Source organism: Mauremys mutica, chromosome 5, assembly GCF_020497125.1.
Source record: "Mauremys mutica isolate MM-2020 ecotype Southern chromosome 5, ASM2049712v1, whole genome shotgun sequence".
Classification (NCBI taxonomy): Eukaryota; Metazoa; Chordata; order Testudines; family Geoemydidae; genus Mauremys; species Mauremys mutica.
Window position 1 is genome coordinate 100,295,056 of NC_059076.1, and position 25,727 is coordinate 100,320,782.

The 25,727-nt window shown below is 43.7% G+C and overlaps 1 protein-coding gene across 2 annotated transcripts in view; it reads right to left on the minus strand.

Moving 5' to 3' along the window:
* Positions 1 to 25,727, minus strand: part of UBE2K (ubiquitin conjugating enzyme E2 K) — a 71,090-nt gene that overhangs the window by 36,832 nt on the left and 8,531 nt on the right. Inside the window, exons 3-4 of one of the 2 annotated variants that reach the window (XM_045017936.1) lie at positions 14,095 to 14,132; positions 5,709 to 5,722 (exon numbers count right to left, since the gene is read on the minus strand). The exons of the other annotated variant lie outside the window; for it this stretch is intronic. Of the exons in view, the coding sequence (XP_044873871.1) occupies positions 5,709 to 5,722; positions 14,095 to 14,132 (52 nt within the window). The remainder of the gene's footprint in view (positions 1 to 5,708; positions 5,723 to 14,094; positions 14,133 to 25,727) is intronic. 2 annotated transcript variants of the gene reach the window in all.

Below are 25,727 nucleotides of genomic sequence, written 5' to 3' on the forward strand. Positions count from 1 at the left end.
TGGGCAATGGGGCTCAGGCTTCTGGCTTCGGCCCTGGGGTGGCAGGCAGCAAGCTTTGGCCATGTGGTGGCAGGCTCCAGCCACTGGGCTTCAGGCTCACCATCTCCCTCATTGCCTCTGGCCCCTGCTGCCTCCCCCACCCCATGACCCATCCACCCCATCATCCTGGCCCCCAATGCCTCCCTACCCGCCTCCCCATCCAAGGCTTAATTTGTCCCCCGGCTTGCCAGGGCTGAGTAAGTCTGCTGTGAAAAGGGATATTTGTATGTTTGTTAATACCACTTTTCACTCCTCCCAGCTAGCTAACAAGTCTGCTGCTGGGAAAAGTGATATTAACATACATATATCACTTTTCACAGAAACAGACTTACTAAGTAGCAATTCTATTAAAAAACAAACAGAAAACAAAAAAGCAAAAAGGAACAACAAAAAGACAAGAATATGAAAAACACCTTATTACTGTTTATATTCTGTTTAGAGTAGTAAATACATTAGTAAAGAATAGAGACAACTGTACATTGTTGTTGTTACTGAGACTGCAAAAAACCTGTACATAAATAAATTACAATGATTTGGACAGGACAATGTGCATATTTATTTGTTTTTTCTAAAGCAAGATACGTTTTTTGGAAAAACTGTCATACCAACCACCAGCAAGAGTTGGTGGCCGTACTTTTGAGGCCACCAAAAACTTTGTTGCAGGAACCCCTGCTCTCAGACAACATTTAGGTGCAGGAGCTACTGGCTATTTGTCACCTCCTTCCCAACTTCACACTTCCCAAGACAAATTTTCTTGGAGCTATGTAGGTTAATTTCCAATTTCTCATAATGGCATACTTAGATACTGTACGATGTATGTTTCACAGAATCATTTATTAAAAGAGTTTAACCAAAATTACACATTCCATTCAAATTTGTCTTTCATCCCAGAAAGGAGCAGGAATAAAATGTATACTTGTGTTTCAAAAAAAATTTTTTTTTTTAAAACAAAACCACCACCTATGGAAAGATATACACCTACATTATTTACAGGTGAAATACTAAAGGGCCGCACACTTTGTTGTTTCTATCAGCTGAGCTCTCTGCATAACACCCTGGGCTCTCTGCATCCCTCCATTTCCCCCCATAAACTGTCTGTGTGCCACTCCCCCATTCCTGTCTATTTCAGAGACTCCTGCAAACCTCCACCCCTCTTTTTTCCCATTTCAGGATCTCTGTGAACACCCTTCTCTTTTCACTATTCTTATTTCTTCTTTTTGTCTGGAAGACAAGTCATTTAAGATGTTAACATTTTAAACTATATTGGGAGGATGGGCAAAGTTATGCTGTAAAGCATTAATAGCTACCGGTTCTTTGATCTATAGATAATTACAGAGCTGGTGGAAGCTGCTGGGTCTGCTAACCAGATGCAAGGGACTCCATGTGACCATTTCCCCCTTCCAATTTTCCAAATCTCACCAAAATTAACACTATTCTGTCCACTGATGTCTAGAACATTTCCTGATTTTTGGAGTTGATCAGATGTGGAATTCAAAAGTTATCACAATAGACAAACATTAGGATAATTGATATTAAGATATAATTTTTTTGAGCCAACATGTAGTTTCCAAACTAAGAAATGCAACAGATTTTATGCCTCTCTTCTATTTACAAATATTCCTATTTAGAACTTAAAACAGATATGATGGTGACACCAGCTGCAGCGCCATAGCAGAGGCTGAGTTTTCACTTCAAAAGAAGGAATTCAATCACTTCTGTATGGAAGAATACAACACATCTTTCCCAAAATAACTACTCTGTGTATTTAAGTATTTAATGAATTTTAAGACTTTACAAGTAAATCTGTTAATTATTTATGTTACAATTAATTTTAAACACATGCTATAAAAATTTAGCACTCTGTGTCAGATCTTTCATCATCCAAAATCATCTCAAATCAGGAATTATTTACACAGAAATGGCAATGAGGTAACTGTTGAACAGATCTGATAAATTCCTTACACTTTCTTTTAATAAACTAAGGATAATATTTTCCATTAATCTTCATAAATGAAAGTTTCTCCTTCAGCAGAGATTGAAGAATAGTGGTTTCCTTCAAAGAAACTTCAATCACCCTCTTAAAATTGCTGCCACCTCCTATGATTCTGAAAAGATTTGACTCAAGCTGCCCTTAGTAAAGTTGGCCTTCTCAAAATACCTGCCAACTCTCATTTGTTCTCAATGAAGACACAGACTGCCCTTAGCAAGGATGACTACTGCCTCTATTTACCTGCTTCTCTGTCTCTTGACAACCTAATGGGCACCATCTTCCCTAAGGATTGTTATATCCAGACAAAAACTGCTTAGTTCTACATTAATATTCATCTGTTTCTTTGGCTGACAATTTGTATTTAATATTTTCCTGTTCATTTATCTTTGACAAAGACAATTTGTATAATCATATTGAACACTATGGTTAAGATTGTGAAACAAAAGGAAATGAACTGTTTCAGAATGTACTATTTTAAAAGTCCACATTTTGAAGCTCAGAGACCATTTGATGACTTTCTATGCCCCAATCACCGCTAAAATCTTTGGTAGGAAACCCTGGGATTCTAATTAGATACTTGAAAAGAGCCATCCTTAATCAGTCAGTGTGTTATGATCACTGTAACAATGTTTTTGTGCTCCAACTGCTAGTTTACCACCAACATTTAACCAATACAATGGAATTCTGAGGACCACTTCCACATACAACCATTCTAAACAAGCACTTTAAAAGGATCCCTATAAAAAGTGTCAAACAAATTTAATTCTTCTATTTGTTAGAGACCATCTTCACACAATTTTTTCAGGGCCCTTGCGTAGTTAATTAATTACTGCAGATTTCATCCCACAGCTATGCTCACATTAATCTTTGATGCTGCTACACAAACATGTTTTGCAAAAAACTCTATGAAGAGTTAGTCACATTAGCACACTAGCTTCAGCTCTAATCAAAATAGGAAATCTCAATGCTTCTCAAATGGGAACAGACAAAATGCTATGGAAGAATATTTCCTTTTCCACCTTCCAAAGTAATACTATATTCAATGGAGAGTAAAAATAGTCCACACTAAAAATTTGTAACCTCTTAAAAAAAAGCGATGCTAAATATCCCACATTTACATAAGAATCAGATCCAGGCTGTGTTAACTGATCAGAATTCATTAATAGGATCCAGACATGATCTGAACTGCCCACAGATACAGCAAGATCTTATATCATCCCTGCTTTACAACCATAATTTGTTAGTAGGGTGTGAATCTAACAGAAATGTAATTTTACAAAAAATAAAAAGACATTTGTGTTTTGACATACAATAAATTATGGATACATCTTGATTAGAAGGACATGTACAATTATATCAAACTATATTTGAGACACTCAGAATACAGTACACTTTTTCCAGACTTAAATTCTTGATCTGCTGTAGTATTGAGAAAACTCTTAAGAGTTCAGCATAAGCACTGTAACAATTCTTACAATACTTGTGTCCCTACAATACTGTAATTCCCTAAAACTACTTCTGCAGCTATTCTATGGCACTAATTTGAAGTAAACAAAACCTAAACTTAACACAATTTAAACAATCAGTCCTTGTTGCAGCTAGAGTTGATCAAAACAAACAAAAAGCCCAACAAAAATAAAACATTTTGGGTCAACTCCAAAGCAGAAACAAAGTCAGTGTCTTTAAAAAGATGCATTAACCTTATGCCAAATTACTGACAGAAGATGAAAGGGGAAAAAGCCACGAAATGCAAGTTCTGCAACACTTGCCACTAACACAAGAACATACTAATACAATGAGATTATGTTCAATAATATATTGTTCCCCGAAACATTTCTCTTTCCTCCCTCCCTCCCTAGACACACACACACCCCATTCTTTTTAAGTGCTGAATGAAAACTATATATTCACACACTTAAAGCCCATACTTCAAGAAATTTTGCTAGCAAGTTTCCTTCAGACCAAACCTACATCCCAAAGACTAAAAGCATAGATTTACCATGGAAGTGCTGACAAACTTAATAATTACAAATAGCTATTAAAACATAGGGAAAACTAATCGATCAGCAACTTTGAGACACTTGTAGTGTTTCTATTTTGTTTGTAAAGTGGGCTATAAAAGTAATTTTTAACAGTACATTTTCCAAGCTCTATAATGATATCAGAAATATCTAGTGTTAAATGTCAGAGCAAGCCCAGTGTGGTATGCCTGGTAATCAGCATTAGCAAGAACACACAAATGTTTAGCTCATGAAGTATAACGGAGCAATTCCACCATGTAAAAGCCCACCAGCAGAACCAGTGGTGACATTATACCTGGGTTGTACTGCATTTACAAAAATTTGTATGACAAAGTTTATAAGATTTTTAATTACAATGAGAATTTGCATTAATACATACCTATTTTGGATGTTAAAGCTGACTGGAAAAAACCTGCACATCAGCCATGCCCCTACATATTACAAGTTTATTACTGGATGATGACAGCACGCAGATAAGTAGAACGGTGTGGGTTTAGCTAGAACTGATCTTCCATTTATTTTTAAATAACTACTGTTAGCCAAGAGTGATATAAAAGTTCAACATTATGCCACTCTTGATCCCAGGGCAACAAACTCATTCAAAATTCACACAAAGGTCAAAATTCTGCCCTAATTGTCCAAATTGTCTAAAATAGCCCAAAATGCTTTGATCTGATAATAAAGAACATCTACTCAATAGTAAATAATGACAAATTTTCAAGATAGTGTACAGATTTAACTATGTCTTCCATTGAGGTCAAAACAAGTTCTGTAACTCACCTAAATCTTTGCATGCTACTTTCAACATTCACGCCAAACATCTGTGTGCATATATGGAGCAATGGAGCACACAAAGTAACTAAGTGCTTGTCTACACTTGAAAGTTAATTCAGATGAAGGTAGGGTATGAATCTGAAAAACTTTTCCTGAAAAACTCCATCTATAGAAATGCCCCTAGCTCTACAGAACTAGAGTGTTTCATTTCAACAAAACTGTGCTATTTGCTATTTAAGAGCTGCTACACTATTTCCAGGTTTAGTGCAAAACATTTTTTCTCCATATCTTTTTAAACAGAGGTATCTTTCACTAGAAATGACACTTTTTTCTTCATATTTACTTTTTTTTTATTTTATTTTTTTTGCTTTTCAGCAAGTGCCTACTAGAAAAATCTTTAGGCACACATACATATGAACATAAACTATATACGAGTTATCTATATAAACATGTATGGCCACAATAAAATCAGCTGGGCTTTAAAATTTGAACATTTTTTGGGAAATTTTTTTTAAAAAAAGGTAAGTGGCAAACGTGTTTAGAGGGTACATGCTAACATTTCAGCAGAACGTAGTGAATATGGTCTGAAAAGTTTCCCCAATATTATCTACTCACCCAAGGATGAAAAATACCAGTTCCTCACTCTCATCATTGCTCCACTCTCAGCCCACCAAAAAAGGCACATCTAATTTACTTTAGATTAGTTTTTGTTTGCTCCTCACCAAGAGAGGAACCTCAGGTCCGCACCACTCTTCTACCACTTTAAAGGACACTCCTTATGCAGCACACCACATTCCTGGGTGCACAGGAAGCCACTGGACACTCATCTCTTCATCTCCATTTGGACACACCTGCTCCTTCCCCTTCCTTCCGAGGAAAGCAACAGATGCACCAGAGCCTTTGCCTTTTGCAACATACATAAGATACAAGTTTAACAAGAATAACAGGAATAAAGCATGCTAAGATATATACAGCATTGCTAAATATGCTGTTCTTCACTTATAATAAGAAAACTGCAGGTTGAATGTAATGACCCAGTAATTTCTATGAAAAATATATCTTCTCTTTTTTCTATCTTCCAAAAGAGAAAGTTTGCTAGATCATAAGTAGTACAGTAACACCTCACTTAACACTGTAGTTATGTTCCTGAAAAATGTGACTTTAAACGAAACTATGTTAGGCGAATCCAATTTCCCCATAAGAATTAATGTAAATGGGGGGTTAGGTTCCAGGGAAAAAAAATTTTTTGCCAGACAAAAGGCATTATATACATTTTAAACAAGCAATTTAATACAGATATTAAACAGGCTGACATCCCCCTCTCCCATCAGCTCCCCTATGCCCCCGCACCTCCCACCCAGCGCCTCCCACCCGCTGGCAGATCCCGCGGATCTGCGCCTTCCCCCTGCTCCCATCTCCTGCCCGCGGCAATCAGCTGTCTTGCAGCATTCAGGAGGCTGGGGGGAGGAGCGAGAACGCGGTGCGCAGCCTCCCCCCTCCCTCCTGAACACTGCAAATCAGCTGATTGCTGCAGGCAGGAGGCACTGGGGGAGAGGCATAGGGGAACTGATGGGCTGCCAGCTGTGGACAAAGCAGGCGGCCAAATGACGTTATAGTGGAGCATTGCACAACTGTAAACAAGCATGTTCTGTAATGGGGCAGGAATGTAACATCGAAACAACGTTAAGCGAGAGGATGTTAAGTGGGGAGTTACTGTACTTTTATCAGGTAAGCTGTTTCAAGAAAGATCTAAAATTTGATTATACTAAAAACTGCCAAGTCTTAGAGAAGGAAGTTTAGTTTCTGTGAACATCCAACAACATGGCACCCTGCTTATGGCCTTGAAGTCTCAGATTCAAAGAACCTTTCATAAAGTGATAATTATTAAAAACAGTTTCCTATAAGGATGCTCTCCCTTCTTATATTTTCTTTTACAGCCAGAAGAAGGATAACATTCAAGTCAAATTCTAAGTAGAAGATGCTTCTCTTTAGTTTGAGACCTCTGTACATAGCCATAGTAGCGAGATGTACATGATGCAACAGTAAAATTACTACCATGCAACCCCCTTTATCCAATCTAATTGGGACCAGTGCCAGATTAGATAAAAATTCAGATAATCCGAAGAATAGGCAAAGAGCTACAGCCCTGAGCCCCGTCACCCGGGGTTGACAGCCCGAGTCCCACTACCCAGGGCTGAAAGCCCCAGCCAGTTAGTACAGAGAGCCAGATAATGGAGGCTTGGATAAACGGGGTTCTACTGTATTGTATTTTTCTTTTCTCTGTTAATTTGGACTAAAAAAGACACTCACCTTTGTAACTGTTGTTCTTCGAGATGTGTTGCTCATATCCATTCCAGTTAGGTGTGCGCGCTGCGTGCACGTTCGTCGGAAGAATTTTACCCTAGCAACACTCGGTGGGTCGGCTGGGTCGCCCCCTGGAGTGGCGCCACTATGGCACCGGATATATACCCCAGCCGACCGATCCACCCCTCAGTTCCTTCTTGCCGGCTACTCTGACAGTGGGGAAGGAAGGTGGGTTTGGAATGGATATGAGCAACACATCTCGAAGAACAACGGTTACAAAGGTGAGTAACCGTCTTTTCTTCTTCGAGTGATTGCTCATATCCATTCCAGTTAGGTGATTCCCAAGCCTTACCTAGGCGGTGGGGTCGGAGTGAGATGTGGCGGAGTGCAGAACCGCCGAGCCAAAGGCTGCATCATCTCTAGATTGTTGGACCAGAGCATAGTGCAAAGCAAAGGTGTGGACCGATGACCAGGTAGCTGCGTGACAAATTTCCTGGATTGGTACATGGGCCAGGAAGGCGGCTGATGAAGCCTGAGCTCTGGTAGAATGGGCGGTGAGATGGCCCGAGGGAACATGAGCCAAAGCATAGCACGTGCATATGCACGCCGTTACCCAAAAGGAGATCCTCTGTGAGGAGATGGGCAGGCCTTTCACCCGGTCAGCCACTGCAACGAAGAGATGGGGGGATTTTCGGAAGGGCTTTGTCCGATCAATATAAAAAGCGAGCGCCCTACGGAATTCTAAGGAGTGTAGCTGCTGCGCCCGTGCGGATGAATGAGGCTTCGGGAAGAAGACCGGAAGGAAGATGTCCTGATTGGTATGGAAGGCTGATACCACCTTAGGGAGGAAAGCCGGATGTGGTCGCAACTGTACCTTGTCCTTGTGAAAGACAGTATACGGTGGGTCCACCGTAAGCGCTCGAAGTTCGGAGACCCACCTGGCCGATGTAATGGCTACTAGGAAAACTGTCTTCCAGGACAGGTATAGCAGTGAGCAAGTTGCCAATGGCTCAAATGGCGGAATCATAAGCCTGTTTAGCGCTCGGTGCCAAAGATGGAGGGGTGAGTGCCGCCTCCCTGAGGAGCTGTTTAAGCCTTATGTCCCGCTCCTTTTTAGTCCATGGCTTGAAAGCTCTGCAAATGGGGCACTTAGCTGTTAAGTGCGATTCACCGAGGCACTTCAAACAGGAGTTGTGCGGACCTCCTGTCGGCATCGGCCTGTGGCAGGCCGAGCACGGCTTGAAACCCGGTGACCCGGGCATGTGCTCCGGCACCGGGTGCGGGGAAGGGGCTAATCCCCGAACCCCTCTAACTATTACTACACTAACTATACTATTAAACAAGTAAATATGACTATAAAGAATTATAACTATGTACACAATAACGAACGAGAAACTACGAGTAAACTAGGGAAGGGGAGGTCAGCTAAGCCACGCTCCACTGTTCCAACGACCGACACGAGCGGTAAGAAGGAACTGAGGGGTGGATGGGTCAGCTGGGGTATATATCCGGTGCCATAGTGGCGCCACTCCAGGGGGCACCTAGCCTACCCACCGAGTGTTGCTAGGGTAAAAGTCTTCTGACGACCTTGCACGCGGCACGTGCACACCTAACCGGAATGGATATGAGCAATCACTTGAAGAAGAACTGATTTTTGGAAACAGACTGTATAAAGTCAAGGGCACGTGGCCACACTAAGCACATTAATTCGGCAGTGTGCGTCCATGTACCGAGGCTAGCGTCGACTTCCAGAGCGTTGCACTGTGGGTAGCTATCCCATAGTTCCCGCAGTCTCCCCGCCCATTGGAATTCTGGGTTGAGATCCCAATGCTTGATGAGGCCAAAAATTTGTCACGGGTGGTTATGGGTAAATGTCATCAGCCAATCCTCCCTCCGTGAAAGCAACGGCAGAGAATCATTTTTTTACCCTTTTCTCTGAATTGCCCGGGCAGACGCCACAGCATGGCAACCATGGAGCCCGTTCAGCCTTTTTTCACTGTCACCATATGTCTACTGGATGCTGCTGACAGACACGGTACTGCAGCGCTACACAGCAGCATCCCCTTGCCTTTGCAAGTTAGCAAAGACGGTTACCAGCCCTACTGTACCGTCTGCTGCTTTGCAAGTTGACAAAGACGGTTACCAGTCATACTGTACCGTCTGCTGCTGTCATGGGTGCTCCTGGCTGGCCTCGGCGAGGTCGGCCGGGGGCACATGGACAAAAATGGGAATGACTCCCCAGGTCATTCTCTTCTTTAAGTTTTGTCTAATGGAGAGTCAGTCCTGCCTAGAATATCAGGCAAGCCTATTAAAGAACCAGAGAGGCAAACGGCCGCTCCGGGACAGAGCCCCAGACATCCCGCAGAAATGATGAGCAGCATGCCACTCTCGGGGGTGCCCCTGCAACAACCCCACCCCTTGCTTCCCTCCTCCCCCCCCACCCCTCTTGGGCTACCGTGGCAGTTATCCCCCCATTTGTGTGATGAAGTAATAAAGAATGCATGAAGAAGAAACAACACTGACTATTGCCTCTGCAAGCAGAGATCAAAGGGGGGAGGAGAGGGCGGTTGGCTTACAGCAAAGTAGAGTGAACCACCATTCTGCACTTACTCAGCCTATAGCTGAAAATGGGAATCTGTGACAAGCACTAGGATAGAAGCACAGGCAGGACTGAATCTCCATTTGTGTGTAGGCCTTTGGTTGACACTGGTAAAATACAAAAAGTCCCAGGATATGAATGTTGGGGGACAGTTCTAAACGGCAGCTTACATTTTTTTATTCGCAGCAAAATGTAAAGGTCTAAGTATCTGATTGTGATCCTTGGTAGCAAGGGGTAGGCACGACCGCACGGTGCTGCTGACTGGGGAGAGCAGCCTGAGGCAGAAGCTTCCAGCTGCCATGATATTCCAGGCAGGAGTGAATCTCCATTAGACAAAACTTAAAGAAGAGAATGACCTGGAGTCATTCCCATTTTTGCCCAGGCACCCCCAGCCAACCTCACCGAGGCCAGCCAGGAGCACCCACGGGATGACGATGACAGATACCAGTCATACTGTAATGTCTGACATCCGCAAGGCAAGGAAAGGGGATGCTGCTGTGTAGCGCTCCAGCACCGCATCTGCCAGCAGCATCCAGTAGGCATACGGTGACACTGAAAAAAGGCGAGAAATGATTTTTTTCCCTTTGCTTTCACAGAGGGAGGGAGGAGGGGGCTGACGACATATACCCTGAACCACCCGCGACAATGTTTTTGACCCTTCAGGCTTTGGGAGCTCAGCCAAGAATTCAAATGGTACATGTCACCTCATGACGGGATGCAGAGATAAAGTTTCTTGACACCTTAAATGACTGCTTTTTGGAGCAACTAGTCCTGGAACCCACAAAAGGAGAGGCAATTCTTAATTTAGTCCTAAGTGGACCACAGGATCTGGTCCAGGAGGTGAATATAGCTGGACCGCTTGGTAAGAGTGACCGTAATATAATTAAATTTAACATACCTATGGCAGGGAAATCACCACAGCAGCCCAACACTGTAGCATTTAATTTCAGAAAGGGGGACTACACAAAAATGAGGAAGTTAGTTAAACAGAAATTAAAAGGTACAGAGCCAAAAGTGAAATTCCTCCAAGCTGCATAGAAACTTTTTAAAGACACCATAATAGAGGCTCAACTTAAATGTATACCCCAGATTAAAAAACACAGTAAGAGAACCAAAAAAGTGCCAGCATGGCTAAATAACAAAGTAAAAGAAGCAGTGAGAGGCAAAAAAGCATCCTTTCAAAAGAGGGAGTTAAATCCTAGTGAGGGAAATAGAAAGGAGCATAAACTCTGGCAAATGAAACGTTAAAAATATAATTAGGAAGGCCAAAAAAGAATCTGAACAGCTAGCCAAAGACTCAAAAAGTAATAGCAATTTTTTTTTAAAGTACATCAGAAGCAGGAAGCCAGCTAAACGACCAGTGGGGCCACTGGATGATTGAAGTGCTAAAGGAGCACTCAAGGATGATAAGGCCATTGCAGAGAAACTAAATGAATTCTCTGCATCAGTCTTCATGGCTGATGATGTGAGGGAGATTCCCAAACCTGAGCCATTCTTTTCAGGTGACAGATCTGAGGAACTGTCCCAGATTGAGGTGTCATTAAAGGAGGTTTTGGAACAAATTGATAAACTAAACAGTAATAAGTCACCAGGACCAGATGATATTCACCCAAGAGTTTCTGAAGGAACTCAAATGTGAAACTGCAGAACTACTAACTGTGGTTTGTGGTTTAAATCCACTTCTGTACCAAATGACTGGAGAATAGCTAATGTGAAGCCAATTTTTAAAAAGGACTCCAGAGGTGATCCCGGCAATTACAGGCCAGTAAGCCTGACTTCAGTATTGGGCAAACTGGTTGAAACTATAGTAAACAACAAAATTGTCAGACACATAAGCCTGGTCTACACTAGGCGTTTAAACCGGTTTTAGGAACGTCCACACTAGGAGGCACCATATATCGATTTTAATGGCTCTTTAAACCGGTTTCTGTACTCCTCCCTAACGAGAGGAGTAACGCTAGTATCGGTATTAACATATCGGATTAGGGTTAGTGTGGACGCTGATCGACGGTATTGGCCTCCGGGAGCTATCCCACAGTGCAGCAGTGACCACTCTGGACCGCAATCTGAACTCGGATGCAGTGCTCAGGTAGACAGGAAAAGCCCCGCGAACTTTTGAATATTTCCTGTTTGCCCAGCGTGGAGCTCCGATCAGCACGGGTGGCGATGCAGTCCGAAATCAAAATAAAGAAAGAGCTCCAGCACGGACCATGCGGATGTGATCGCTGTAAGGGCAGGCAAATCCGTTCTATCAGCGCTCCGTTACAGAAGATGAAATTCAGAATCCTTTTTTAAAAATCTCCAGACAGACGCCATAGCAGGGACTCAGCGCACTGCAGCGTGACAAGCGTAACGGAAAGCCAAAGAATCAAATGGACGCTCATGGACTGGAGGACTGAAGCTATCCCACAGTTCCTGCAGCCTCCGAAAAGTATTTGCATTCTTGGCTGAGCTCCAAATGCTTCTAGGGTCAAACACAGTGTCCGCGGTGGGTCAGGGCATAGCTTGGCAATCTACTCACCCCCCCACCCACCCCCAGAAGCGAAAGGGAAAACAATCCTCTGACTCTTTTACATGTCACCCTATCTTTACTGAATGCTGCAGATAGACACGATGCTGCAGCCGTCAACACCAACATCCTCACTCCCCCCCGCCATGGGTGGCTGATGGTACAAAAGGACTGGTAACCGTCCTCGTCATCAGCCTATTGGCACATGGGGCAGTAACCATGCTGACTAGCATCCGTCAGGTCGATCAAGGGCTCCTGGCTCTAATTTTTTCTGGTGGATGGTGGATGGTGCAGTATGGCTGGTAACCATCGTCATCATAGCAACAGGGGGCTGAGCTCCATCAGCCCCCACCCTTCATGTGTAAAGAACAGATTCATTTGCCCCTGGACTAGCAGAGGGATGCTGAGCTTCTCTCCACACTGCTTACTGTCCTGTCTGGACTATCATAGCAGCTGGAGGCTGCCTTCCACTCATTTCTCACTAACAAGTCACCATGTCTTTTTATTCCTGCATTCTTTATTACTTCATCACACAAGTGGGGGGACAATGCTACGGTAGCCCAGAAAGGCTGGGGGAAGAACGGAATCAACAGGTGGGGTTGTTACAGGAGCACCCCCTGTGAATAGCATACATATCAAGTTTCTGCAGGATCTGACACAGAGCAGCTGTGCTCTCTGGTTCTATGATACAGTGGTTATCTAGTACACTTACCTATATTCTAGGCAGGACTGATTCTATTTTTAGATACCAAAAAGGAGGGATTGACTCAGGGAGTCATTCCCAATTTTGGCTTTTGCGCCCCTGGCTAAGAGCAGCCAGGGGCACTTATGACAGCAGCAAATGGTACAAAAGGACTGGTAGCCATAATCATCCTCACCAGTTCCAATTTATGGAAGGGTTTGGATGGTGCAGTATGACTGGTAACCATCTCTGCTGTCATGCAAAAGCAAAAGCATGCTGCTGTGTAGCGCTGCTGAATCGCCTCTGTGAGCGGCATCTAGTACACATACGGTGAGAGTCACAAAAGGCAAAACAAGCTCCATGATTGCCATGCTATGGCATCTGCCAGGGCAATCCAGGGGAAAAAGGCGCGAAATGCTTGTCTGCCGTTGCTTTCCCAGAGGAAGGAGTGACTAACGACATTTACCCAGAACCACCCGCGACAATGATTTTTGCCCCATCAGGCACTGGGATCTCAACCCAGAAGTTCCAAGGGGCGGGGGAGGCTGCGGGAACTATGGGATAGCTAGGGAATAGCTACCCACAGTGCAACGCTCCAGAAGCCGACGCTAGCCTCGGACCGCGGACGCACACCACCGAATTAATGTGCTTAGTGTGGCCGCGCGCAATCGATTTTATAAAATCTGTTTTACAAAACCGGTTTATGCAAATTCGGAATAGTCCCGTAGTGTAGACGTACCCATAGATGAATATAATTTGTTGGAGAAGAGTCAACATAGGTTTTGTAAAGAGAAATCATGCCTCACCAATCTACTACAAATCTTTGAGTGGGTCAATAAGCGTGTGGACAAGGGGGTTCCAGTGGATACAGATTTTCAGAAAGCCTTTGAAAGGTCCCTCACCAAAGGCTTTTATAGCAAAGTCAGCTGTCATGGGATAAGAGGGAAAGTCCTCTGATGGATTGGTAACTGGTTAAAAGATAGGAAACAAAGGATAGGAGTAAATGGTCAGTTTTCAGAATTAAGAGAGGCAAATAGTGGTGTACCCCAGGGGTCTGTATTGGGACCAGTCCTATTCAATATATTCATAAATGATCTGGAAAAATGGGTAAAGAATGAGGTGGCAAAATTTGCAGATGATACAAAATTGCTCAACATAGTTAAGTCCATAGCAGACAGAGAAGAGCTACAAAGGGATCTCTCAAAACCGGGTGACTGGGCAACAAAATGGCAGATGAAATTCAATGTTGATAAATGCAAAATAATGCACATTGGAAAGCATAATTCCAATTATACATATAATATATGGGGTCTAAACCCATTCTGTTCATTCCCTCTGGGGCATCTGGCATTGGCCACTGTCGGAAGACAGGATACTGGGCTAGATGGACCTTTGGTCTGACCCAGTATGGCCATTTTTATGTTATGTTAATTAACACATGCTAATTAACAAACACGTGTTGAACTGATAAGTTAAAGCATAGGGTGAACCTAAGGCTTACCTTTACCAGTTAACACATTTCAAACTATAACTTAATTTACTGACGCTAAGTTTTTAACGTGTGTTAGTTAATGTAGCTGCTAAACATACCCCTTGTCTTCCTAGTGAAGAAAGGACCTGTATGAAGGACACCACTGCTATAAAAGACTAAAGAGTTTTTTCAATCTAATCACTATTTTTCTTTCTTATGGTTTTCTCATTTTTCACATAATTAATCTCAGCCCAAAGGAGAATTTTTATAAGCAGCTTCAAAAAGTCAGATTAAAATTTTACAGTTATGAAAGCATGCCTTTCTTGGAAAAAAATAAGAGAGATTCTTTTCTCACACTTTAACAACAAAAAACAGCTCAGTCAGTAAATGGAATGTCATTTTTACTAATATATATGATACTAACAAAATATTTGAATGCACAGAATTAAGATGCAAACAAGAGTGCTCAAAAACATTAACAAAAATTGAGTACTTGCATGACCAGACCATTATTTTAAAATTTCTTATAATTTTAATTATGAACTAAAGTTCTATTTATTTTCTAGGCAAGTGTCCTTATAGAAAACTCAGTCCAGAGCAACTTTAATTTTAATAATCAATGTACTTTCAGGTATCTGCAACAAAAACCACCTTAATTTTTGTTTAAACAAGATTCCCCCCCCCCACCCCTCCACCCACCCCCACACACAATTTAAAAAGCTCAAATTTAAATTTCATTCCATATAAAAAAATTCCATATTAAAAAAAAAAGTTAGATTTGGGCTACTAAAGAGAGGTTTTAGTCCAAAAGGGAAGTTGTTGAAACCATTATGAAGAAGTAAAAATAGGTGTTTAGAACAGGATGGCCTCAATGTGTTGAGTGTTGAGATATTACTATTACAAAATTTGTTGCTCCGATTACTCAGAGCTAATTAGTTTAATGAAATTTCAGAAAAGAGAGCTAAGAAGCACATACTTCTTCCTACCTTGGAATCTTATGCCTGGTCTATGCTGAAAAGATTTACTGGTATAATTATTTTGGCTAAGGGTCTGACTTTTTGACCAAAATAATTACAAGTAAAAGCATTTATATCAGTATAGTTATCCCCCTTCCAGTAGAGGAACAACTGTACAGGTATAAAGCACCTTTATAGCAACATAATTATGTCCACACTGCATTGGAGGGGGGAGGGAAGGGGGTTTAATATTGCTTTAACTATACTGCCATAGTTAAACTGTTACAACTTCCTAGCATAGATAAGCCCTTGCAATCATGTTTTGGTAGGCATCACTAAACATGGAGAACCTGAACACCATTTGAGTGACAAAAGCATGCTAAATACTCTACAGGACACAGTGCAAGGGTTCCCTGCACTGAGGAGTTCACAACATAAATCATACAGAAAACAGACACACAAAGCCCAGATGAAGGAGCAACTTCACAGTGCCGTAAGATTGTATTTTTGTTTTGTTTTTATACACACTTTTCTCTTTGATGTTATAAAACTGAAAAGCTTCACAGACAAACTGTGTTTTAATGAGAAATGTTAATTAACCACTATATGTGAAAATCCATAAGATTATTGGTTACTTCAGACCTGATCCAGCAGTCAATTCCACAAGTCAATTCCCACTTTTGGTCTCTAGTAGTTCTACATGTGAAGAGATTGCAGGATTACCCTTGTTTCAAAAGATTATACTCCTTCCTTCTCGCCCACACAGTCTAAGACAGGGGTCTCAAACATGCGGCCCGCGGGCCGCATGCGGCCCGCGGAGCTCTTCCCTGCGGCCCGCGGAGCTCCCCAGGGGAGCTCCGCAGGGGCCCCCAAGAGAAAAGCGGAGGCTCCCGCCTCCGCCCCTCTCCTGGAGCCTCGGCGCATAGAGCGCCGAGTCTCCGTCCGAGCGCCTGAGCCCCGCCCCGATCCGAGCCGCGTGGGGAGGGGGCGGGGCTGGGAGCTCTGGGCTGAGCGCTGCGCTTGGCGTGGAGCTCCCAGCCCCGCCCCCTCACCACGCGGCTCTGAGCGGGACCGCCGGAGACGCGCTCGGGTAAGGGGGGGGGGAAAGCGGGACCCGCCGGGGCCGGGCTGGGGGGGGGGGGGGAAGGGAAGCGCTCAGGGCTGGGGCAGAGGATTAGGGTGCGGGGGGATGAGGGGTTCATGATGTGGGGGCGCTCAGGGCTGGGGCAGAGGATTAGGGTGTGGGGGGATGAGGGCTCTGGCTGGGGTTGAGGATTAGGGTGCAGGGTCCTAGTGCCTGCCCTCCGCCAGTACTGGCAAGGCAGGCTTCCCTTACCCTGAGCCTCTCCAACCCCAAACCCTCAGCCCCAGCCAGAGCCCTCATTCCCCCCGCACCCTAATCCTCAGCCCCAGCCCTGAGCACACATCATGAACCCCTCATCCCCCTGCACCCTAATCCTCAGCCCCAGCCAGAGCCCTCATCCCCCCACACCCTAATCCTCTGCCCCAGCCCTGAGCGCCCACACATCATGAACCCCTCATCCCCCCGCACCCTAATCCTCTGCCCCAGCCCTGAGCGCCCCCACATCATGAACCCCTCATCCACAGCCCTCACCCCACACTCCAAACCTCTTCCCTAGCCCTGAGCCCCCTCGCATCATGAACCCCTCATCCACAGCCCTCACCCCACAGCCCAACCCTCTTCCCTAGCCCTGAGCCCCCTCGCATCATGAACCCCTCATCCACAGCCCTCACCCCACAGCCCAACCCTCTTCCCTAGCCCTGAGCCCCCTCCTGCATCATGTACCCCTCGCCCTCAGCCCCACAGCCCTCACCCCTGCACTCCCTCCTATCCCCAAACTCCGTCCCAAAGCCTGCACCCCCACCCCCTGCCGCAGCCTGGAGCCTGCATCGAGCACAGAGCCTGCATCCAGACCCCCTCCCCCACCCAAACTCCCTCCCAGAGCCTTAGGCAGTAAATCTAAGTGCGTGTTTTGTCCTTTGAGTGAGGTGCATTACTGAGTGTATATATTTATTAAAACTGCGCGCGCTTAGGGGAGGAGGTGGAGAAGAGACAGGGCAGGGGCGGGGCCTCATGGAAGGGGTGGATTGGGGGTGGGGCCAGGGGCAGCAAGGGGGCGTGTCAGTGATGCGGCCCTCGGGCCAATGCACTAGTCCTCATGCGGCCCTCGGGGTCATTTGAGTTTGAGACCCCTGGTCTAAGACAAGACACCTTTAACTTCACTTTTAAATAAAAAGAAAATTAACTATAAACTTCTAACATGGAAAGATCTATACTATCTGCTTAAGTAAAATAAAGGAATTATTGATTTGGGATATTTGTAAACCATTATAAATGCTATTTTACAATTTGGCCATACATGATTTTGATTTTTTTATTATTTTTTTTTTAGTATGCAGACTCACTTATCAACCATATTAACTATATTTTAGTCCATAAAATAGATTTTACTCCCCAAACTCAAAATATTCCTAAATCAGAGATTACAGAATAAATTTAGTCAGTCAGTTACAAGTGCAAAAAATAGATTGGGAACCCAGAGAGCACTGTACAATATTATCAAAATTAATGAACTTTATTACATAACCTGGAGCAAAATTGTTTACTTCTCTCCATAAAAAGGAGTGAAGTTTTGTTCAGAACTCTGTCAAAAAGTAAGACCCTCGGCACATTAACTATGAAATATAATTAAATGCATTTTCAAGTATACTCATATTTTCTTAGGCTACTATTGTTGGTGACTATTATTCTAAAAAAATAAAAAAGTTACATAGACAGTGTAACAAGTCCTTAAAGATTATGAAAACGGGCTAGAAACTGGTTAACTCTTGACTATAACACTTAAATTAGTATTACTCTACTATGTAATTTTTAACAATCAGAAGGCAAAGTAATTTAAAAACTTGTTAGCACAGTTTGACATTAGGGTCCCAACCACTGCAGATGACATCACTTTATTTGTTTTTTTGGTTTTTTTTAAAGCAAAATTCCCATCAGCAGCAGTATCAGAAATGCTAACTGTAATATATCTATTTTCAAATACATTTCAGTTCAATGTAATGAAAAGGGTTACTCTTTTGGAAATTTCAGGCTGCTAGGTTAAGTCAGATTAAACTAGAGGGTCATACACTTCATTGCTTATGTAGGTGGAACTGTACATCTACCAGGGTCCTTCGCCTCCACTATGACTAGGCCCCTCACCCCTGAGTTGCCATTTGGTCACTCAGGATACAGGGGTGAGAGTCATGGCAAGGGGGTGTGCTGGTCAGATCAGGGGATGAAAGGCTTCCAAGCATCCCGATTTCCACTAAAATCAGGCCCAGTGTCTCCTTTTGGTGCTCTAGGCAAAGGAAGTTCTCTAGTAGCCTAACACCACCCTCATCCCTAACCGTGAAATCCCAACCTCGTGCTCATCTCCATAGAGACTTTACTTTCTTCCCCACTGCTCTCTATGAGGTCGGTGTGTCATTGCTGTATCCTGAATTCAGGGCCGCCCAGAGGATTCAGGGGGCCTGGGGCAAAGCAATTTCGGGGGCCCCTTCCATAAAAAAACTTGCAATACTATACAATACTATATTCTCGTGGGGGCCCCTGCGGGGCCCGGCGCAAATTGCCCCACTTGCTCCCACCCCCCGGATGGCCCTGGGAAAAATAAACCTTCTACATCTCAGCACAAACCCAGTTTTGAGAAAACTTCTTTAGAAGGTATCACTGGTTCTCAGCATCAACTAGTGCTAAAAGGCACTAAAGCTCATTAAAAGGGTTGGACAAATATTTTCTGTCAAAACTTTTTCTGGATCGAAAACTAGGGGGTTTTTAAAAGCAGAAAAAAATCACGGACAATGTCTGCTTTCCTTCAAAATTTGTTGTGGTTTTTTTAATTGAAAAGCTGAAATTAGTCTGCCAAAACCTGAATATGGTTTGGGGTTTCAGAAGTGTGTGGCCAAATATTTGCCCCTTGCTGTGTTTGATTGTTTAAAGAAACAACAACAAAAATTCTGCTTAAAAAAAATCCAAAACTTTTGAACCACCTCAGCTTGTGATCCAACGCCTGAGCCCATCCAGTCAGAGATTTTTCCAGGTTTCTGATACTCTGCTGGCTTCCTTGACTCATATCTGTCTCCATAACTTTGGGTTCATTTAGGTTAGAGCATAAGAACAGCCACACTGGGTCAAACCAAAGGTCCACTCAGCCCAGTATCCTGTCTACCGACAGTGGCCAATGCCAAGTGCCCCAGAGGGAGTAAAACTAACAGGTAATGATCAAGTGATCTCTCTCCTGCCATCCATCTCCACCCTCTGACACACAGAAGCTAGGGACACCATTCCTTACACATGGACTTAACCTCCATGCATTTATCTGTTTCCTAGAGACTAGCTCCATGGGGTCCCTCACAAACTGGAGACGGTTACTGTGGGTTTGTCTTTAGTATAGCTTATGTACATACTCCATGAACTGAGCATTTGAGCTTGTTCCAGAATCTGGGATGAGCCTATGTTGTGAAAACTGAAATGCTCAAAATAGCACATGCATGTGAATGGACACAGGGTGCTAAAATAAAATTAACCCAGGGGTTCTCAAACTGGGGGTCAGGACCCCTTCAGGGGGTCATGAGGTTATTACTGGAGATCGTGAGCTGTCAGCCTCCACCTCAAACCTGGCTTTGCCTCCAGCATTTATAATAGTGTTAAATATATAAAAAAGTATTTTTAATTTATAAGGGGGGGGGGTTGCACTCAGAGGTTTGCTATGTGAAAGGAGTCACCAGTATAAAAGTTTGAGAACCACTGAATTAACCCCTCTTGAGCCTCAGGGAATGCAGGGGACCAGGGGGAGGAGGGGTGTCTCCCTTGGTAGGATTGGGAAGGATATTGCTCTTCTCATGTGATCCCTCCCCCAGTGGCTAATTTTAAATGAAGCTACCCTCCCCTGACATGAATCTCCCTATGGCACTGAAATTAAATATAGACTATAATTTGGCATTTGAGAAGTGAAAGGGATGGTAGCCCTAATGGAAAAGCTAACAGCTTGGCTCTTCTGCAAGCCTCAAACTGCTGAATGAGCTTTAAGGTAGGGAAGGCTGTTCCTCCCAAACAGCCTGGCCCTGCCCCCTATCCAACCCCCACCCACTTCCTGCTCCCCGACTGCCCCCCCCCAGAATCCCTGACCCATCCTGCTCCTTGTCCCCTGACCGTCCCCCAGAGACCCCACCCCGGGACCCCGCCCCCCACTCCCTGTCCCCTATCCACCCACCCCCCAGCTGAGTCATGACAGACCCCCGGAACACCCACAATCCAACCCTCCCCCGTTCCCTGTCCCCTGACCGCCCCCCCAACCTCTACCCCCTCCCTGTGCCATGACTGTCCCCGGGACTCCCTGCCCCTTAGCCAACCCCCCCGGCCCCCGGCTCCCCCCTCACCCGGAGCCTCAGCGCATCCAGCAGTGTCCCTCGACAGAAGCAGCGTGGCTCCGGCGGGGCCCGAGCCCCTCCCCGCTCAGAGCCGTGTGGTCAGGGGGCGGGGCTGAGAGCTCCGGGCCGAGCGGAGGGAGCTCAGGCCCTGCTGGAGCTCGCAGCCCCACCCCCTGACCACGCGGCTCTGAGCAGGGCGGAGCTCAGGGGCCCCGCCAGAGCCATGGTGCGCCGCTATCCAAGGACGCTGCTGAATGCGCTGAGGCTCCGGGAGAGGGGCGGAGACGGGGTCGGGCTGGGAGCCTCGGCTGTTCTGGTGGGAGCCCCTGCGGAGCCCGGGGCAAATTGCCCCACTTCCCCCCCCCGGGCGGCCCTGCCTGAATTTAGTGAGCCTGATTTTAGTGGCTCTTCCAATTTTCCCCAAAATCAATAGGGTTCTGCCCATTGATACCAAAACATTTCCCTGAATGTTTGCAATTGATTAGCTGCAGTTTTCAAAAGTTATTACATACATACAGGCAGAAATGCCACCAAGTTGAGTGGTGGACCTCACTTCATTTGTCCTATTATCCTGATTCCTTGGTCAACCCACAGGTCTAGTGAAATGGTCATGCGCATGTATCTAAAAGGGTGTCATAAGGAGGAGGGAGAAAACTTGTTCACCTTAGCCTCTAAGGATAGAACAAGAAGCAATGGGCTTAAACTGCAGCAAGGGAGATTTAGGTTGGACATTAGGAAAAAGTTCCTAGCTATCAGGGTGGTTAAACACTGGAATAAATTGCCTAGGGAGGTTGTGGAATGTCCATCTATGGAGATATTTAAGAGTAGGTTAGATAAATGTCTATCTGGGATGGTCTAGACAGTATTTGTTCCTGCCATGAGGGCAGGGGACTGGACTCGATGATCTCTCAAGGTCCCTTCCAGTCCTAGAATCTAAGAATCTATGTTTAATGATATGTCACATAGAAGTGTTTTGAATACTTACAGGTCATAATGAAATACTACATTAGTGTAAATACTATTAATAGGAACATTAACACACTATCCAGTTATTCTATTAGCATTTGCATGAGAAAAATATTGATTTTAATAGTGAATACAGCACACTTGATTCAAAGGTCTTGAGGAGCAGCCATAAAATTCAGATGAACATGTTTAGGATGAAAATGTGAGTTAACCAGCAGGTTTTTAAAATTGTACTCTCAGTTCTGGAGCACAATATTCTGAAACCCTGCTAGTAAGTTCCTCTGCTTTGAGCACACTATTGAACACCAGCTAACTGTAGTGCAGTCCCTTTAAAAGCCAGCTGATATGCAAAATCATCCTGCAGTCTCATCCAGTACCACCTGCGGGACATACAGCCTTTGCTTCCTGAATGCCATTTAACTCATGTTTGGGTATTGTACACTAAAGACTGATAACATGCTATTAACTTTGTTTATGACAAATTGTTTGTTTACGTAATCAACATGGGAAGAGCTTGAAAAATCCACTTATGATTAAAGAGTAGAAAATTCCCTTCAGATGTGGGGGGTGAGGCAAAGAAGCACTCCAACCAGTAATTTCTGTAAAATTTAATGATTGTCTTTACTATGACAAGTGACAGTCAAGGATAGACATGATTCTAGTCCAAAAGACAGCTCAATGTAAAAGCAAAGATATTTTCTTCCAACTGCTAACGATAAGAACTCAGCCTGGGATCTGAAAATTAAGCATGGTTCCTTCTGGCTCATAGCAATGGAAAATTCTGAAATCGGAGCAGATATCCTAATCCGGCAAATTCAAAGTATGTCTATATGAAAAAGCTTTATCAGTTATACCAACATAGTTATACCAACCAAGTGAGGACACTTGTTCTGGAACATGTGTGGGTTTTTTGGTTAGCATACACCCTTTCACAAATGCCAAATCAACCATAAAAAGGCACTCCCATACTGGAATAAGAGCATCTACTTTATACCAGGGCTTTATAACGTATCAGTTTAAAATTCACACCTCAGGTTATAGCCAAAAAGTGTTAGCATGTAGACACGGCCTAACTTTATTCATACAAGTAGTTCCCTTGTGCTCACCAACTGCACACTGATTTCAATAGGACTACTCATATGAATCAAGTTAAGTGCATGTGTTGGCAGGAACATTATTGGTTCTGTTCATTAACAATTCTGTTGCTGATGCACAAGTCACAGTAGAAGCTACCTCACTCTTTCATAGCTATATTGGTCCTGCAGTGCTAACAGGAGCAAAAAGCAGCAATGTGCTATTTTTAGTCACTTTTCCAGAGTAGAACTGAATTTTAAGCTTCTATCTGCCAACCTGACAGGATGTCCCGGGATGTCCTGCTCATCCACCTGGGCACTAATGATATTGTCAGGTAGGCCCCTGCACAGTGACTGCACGGCTCTGGGAGCAAGGGTGATGTTCTTGACCATCCTTCCCATTCTGAGTTAGACCCCAGGCAGGTACACCAACTCGCCAATTTAGTGAGGAGGGCTTTAAATCAGGTTCAAAGGGGTCAGGTGATAAAAGCCCATAGGCAGGTATAAAAATGGTTACCTTAACAGAATAATAGTGGGGGATTTCAATTATCCCCATATTGACTGGGAACATTTCACTTCAGGACGAAATGCAGAGATAAAATTTCTCGATACTTTAAATGACTGCTTCATGGAGCAGCTGGTACGGGAACCCACAAGGGGAGAGGCAACTCTAGATTTAATCCTGAGTGGAGCGCAGGAGGTGGTCCAAGAGGTAACTATAGCAGGACCACTTGGAAATAGTGACCATAATACAATAGCTTTCAACATCCCTGTGGTGGGAAGAACACCTCAACAGCCCAACACTGTGGCATTTAATTTCAAAAGGGGGAACTATACAAAACTGAGGGGGTTAGTTAAACAAAAGTTAAAAGGTACAGTGACTAAAGTGAAATCCCTGCAAGTTGCATGGACCCTTTTTAAAGACACCATAATAGAGGCCCAACTTCAATGTATACCCCAAATTAAGAAAAACAGTAAAAGAACTAAAAAAGAGCCATCGTGGCTTAACAACCATGTAAAAGAAGCAGTGAGAGATAAAAAGACTTCCTTTAAAAAGTGGAAGTCAAATCCTAGTGAAGCAAATAGAAAGGAGCACAAACACTGCCAACTTAAGTGCAAGAGTATAATAAGAAAAGCCAAAGAGGAGTTTGAAGAACGGCTAGCCAAAAACTCCAAAGGTAATAACAAAATGTTTTTTAAGTACATCAGAAGCAGGAAGCCTGCTAAACAACCAGTGGGGCCCCTTGACGATCAAAATACAAAAGGAGCGCTTAAAGACGATAAAGTCATTGCGGAGAAACTAAATGGATTCTTTGCTTCAGTCTTCACGGCTGAGGATGTTAGGGAGATTCCCAAACCTGAGCTAGCTTTTGTAGGTGACAAATCTGAGGAACTGTCACAGATTGAAGTGTCACTATAGGAGGTTTTGGAATTAATTGATAAACTCAACATTAACAAGTCACCGGGACCAGATGGCATTCACCCAAGAGTTCTGAAAGAACTCAAATGTGAAGTTGCGGAACTATTAACTAAGGTTTGTAACCTGTCCTTTAAATCGGCTTCGGTACCCAATGACTGGAAGTTAGCTAATGTAACGCCAATATTTAAAAAGGGCTCTAGGGGTGATCCCGGCAATTACAGACTGGTAAGTCTAACGTCGGTACCGGGCAAATTAGTCGAAACAATAGTTAAGAATAAAATTGTCAGACACACAGAAAAACAAACTGTTGAGCAATAGTCAACATGGTTTCTGTAAAGGGAAATCGTGTCTTACTAATCTATTAGAGTTCTTTGAAGGGGTCAACAAACATGTGGACAAGGGGGATCCGGTGGACATAGTGTACTTAGATTTCCAGAAAGCCTTTGACAAGGTCCCTCACCAAAGGCTTTTACGTAAATTAAGCTGTCATGGGATAAAAGGGAAGGTCCTTTCATGGATTGAGAACTGGTTAAAGGACAGGGAACACAGGGTAGGAATTAATGGTAAATTCTCAGAATGGAGAGGGGTAAATAGTGGTGTTCCCCAAGGGTCAGTCCTAGGACCAATCCTATTCAATTTATTCATAAATGATCTGGAGAAAGGGGTAAACAGTGAGGTGGCAAAGTTTGCAGATGATACTAAACTACTCAAGATAGTTAAGACCAAAGCAGATTGTGAAGAACTTCAAAAAGATCTCACAAAACTAAGTGATTGGGCAACAAAATGGCAAATGAAATGTAATGTGGATAAATGTAAAATAATGCATATTGGAAAAAATAACCCCAACTATACATACAATATGATGGGAGCTAATTTAGCTACAACGAATCAGGAAAAAGATCTTGGAGTCATCGTGGATAGTTCTCTGAAGATGTCCACGCAGCGTGCAGAGGCGGTCAAAAAAGCAAACAGGATGTTAGGAATCATTAAAAAGGGGATAGAGAATAAGACCGAGAATATATTATTGCCCTTATATAAATCCATGGTATGCCCACATCTCGAATACTGTGTACAGACGTGGTCTCCTCACCTCAAAAAAGATATTCTAGCACTAGAAAAGGTTCAGAAAAGGGCAACTGAAATGATTAGGAGTTTGGAGAGGGTCCCATACGAGGAAAGATTAAAGAGGCTAGGACTCTTCAGCTTGGAAAAGAGAAGACTAAGGGGGGGGATATGATAGAGGTATTTAAAATCATGAGTGATGTTGAGAAAGTGGATAAGGAAAAGTTATTTACTTATTCCCATAATACAAGAACTAGGGGTCACCAAATGAAATTAATAGGCAGCAGGTTTAAAACAAATAAAAGGAAGTTCTTCACGCAGCGCACAGTCAACTTGTGGAACTCCTTACCTGAGGAGGTTGTGAAGGCTAGGACTATAACAATGTTTAAAAGGGAACTGGATAAATTCATGGTGGCTAAGTCCATAAA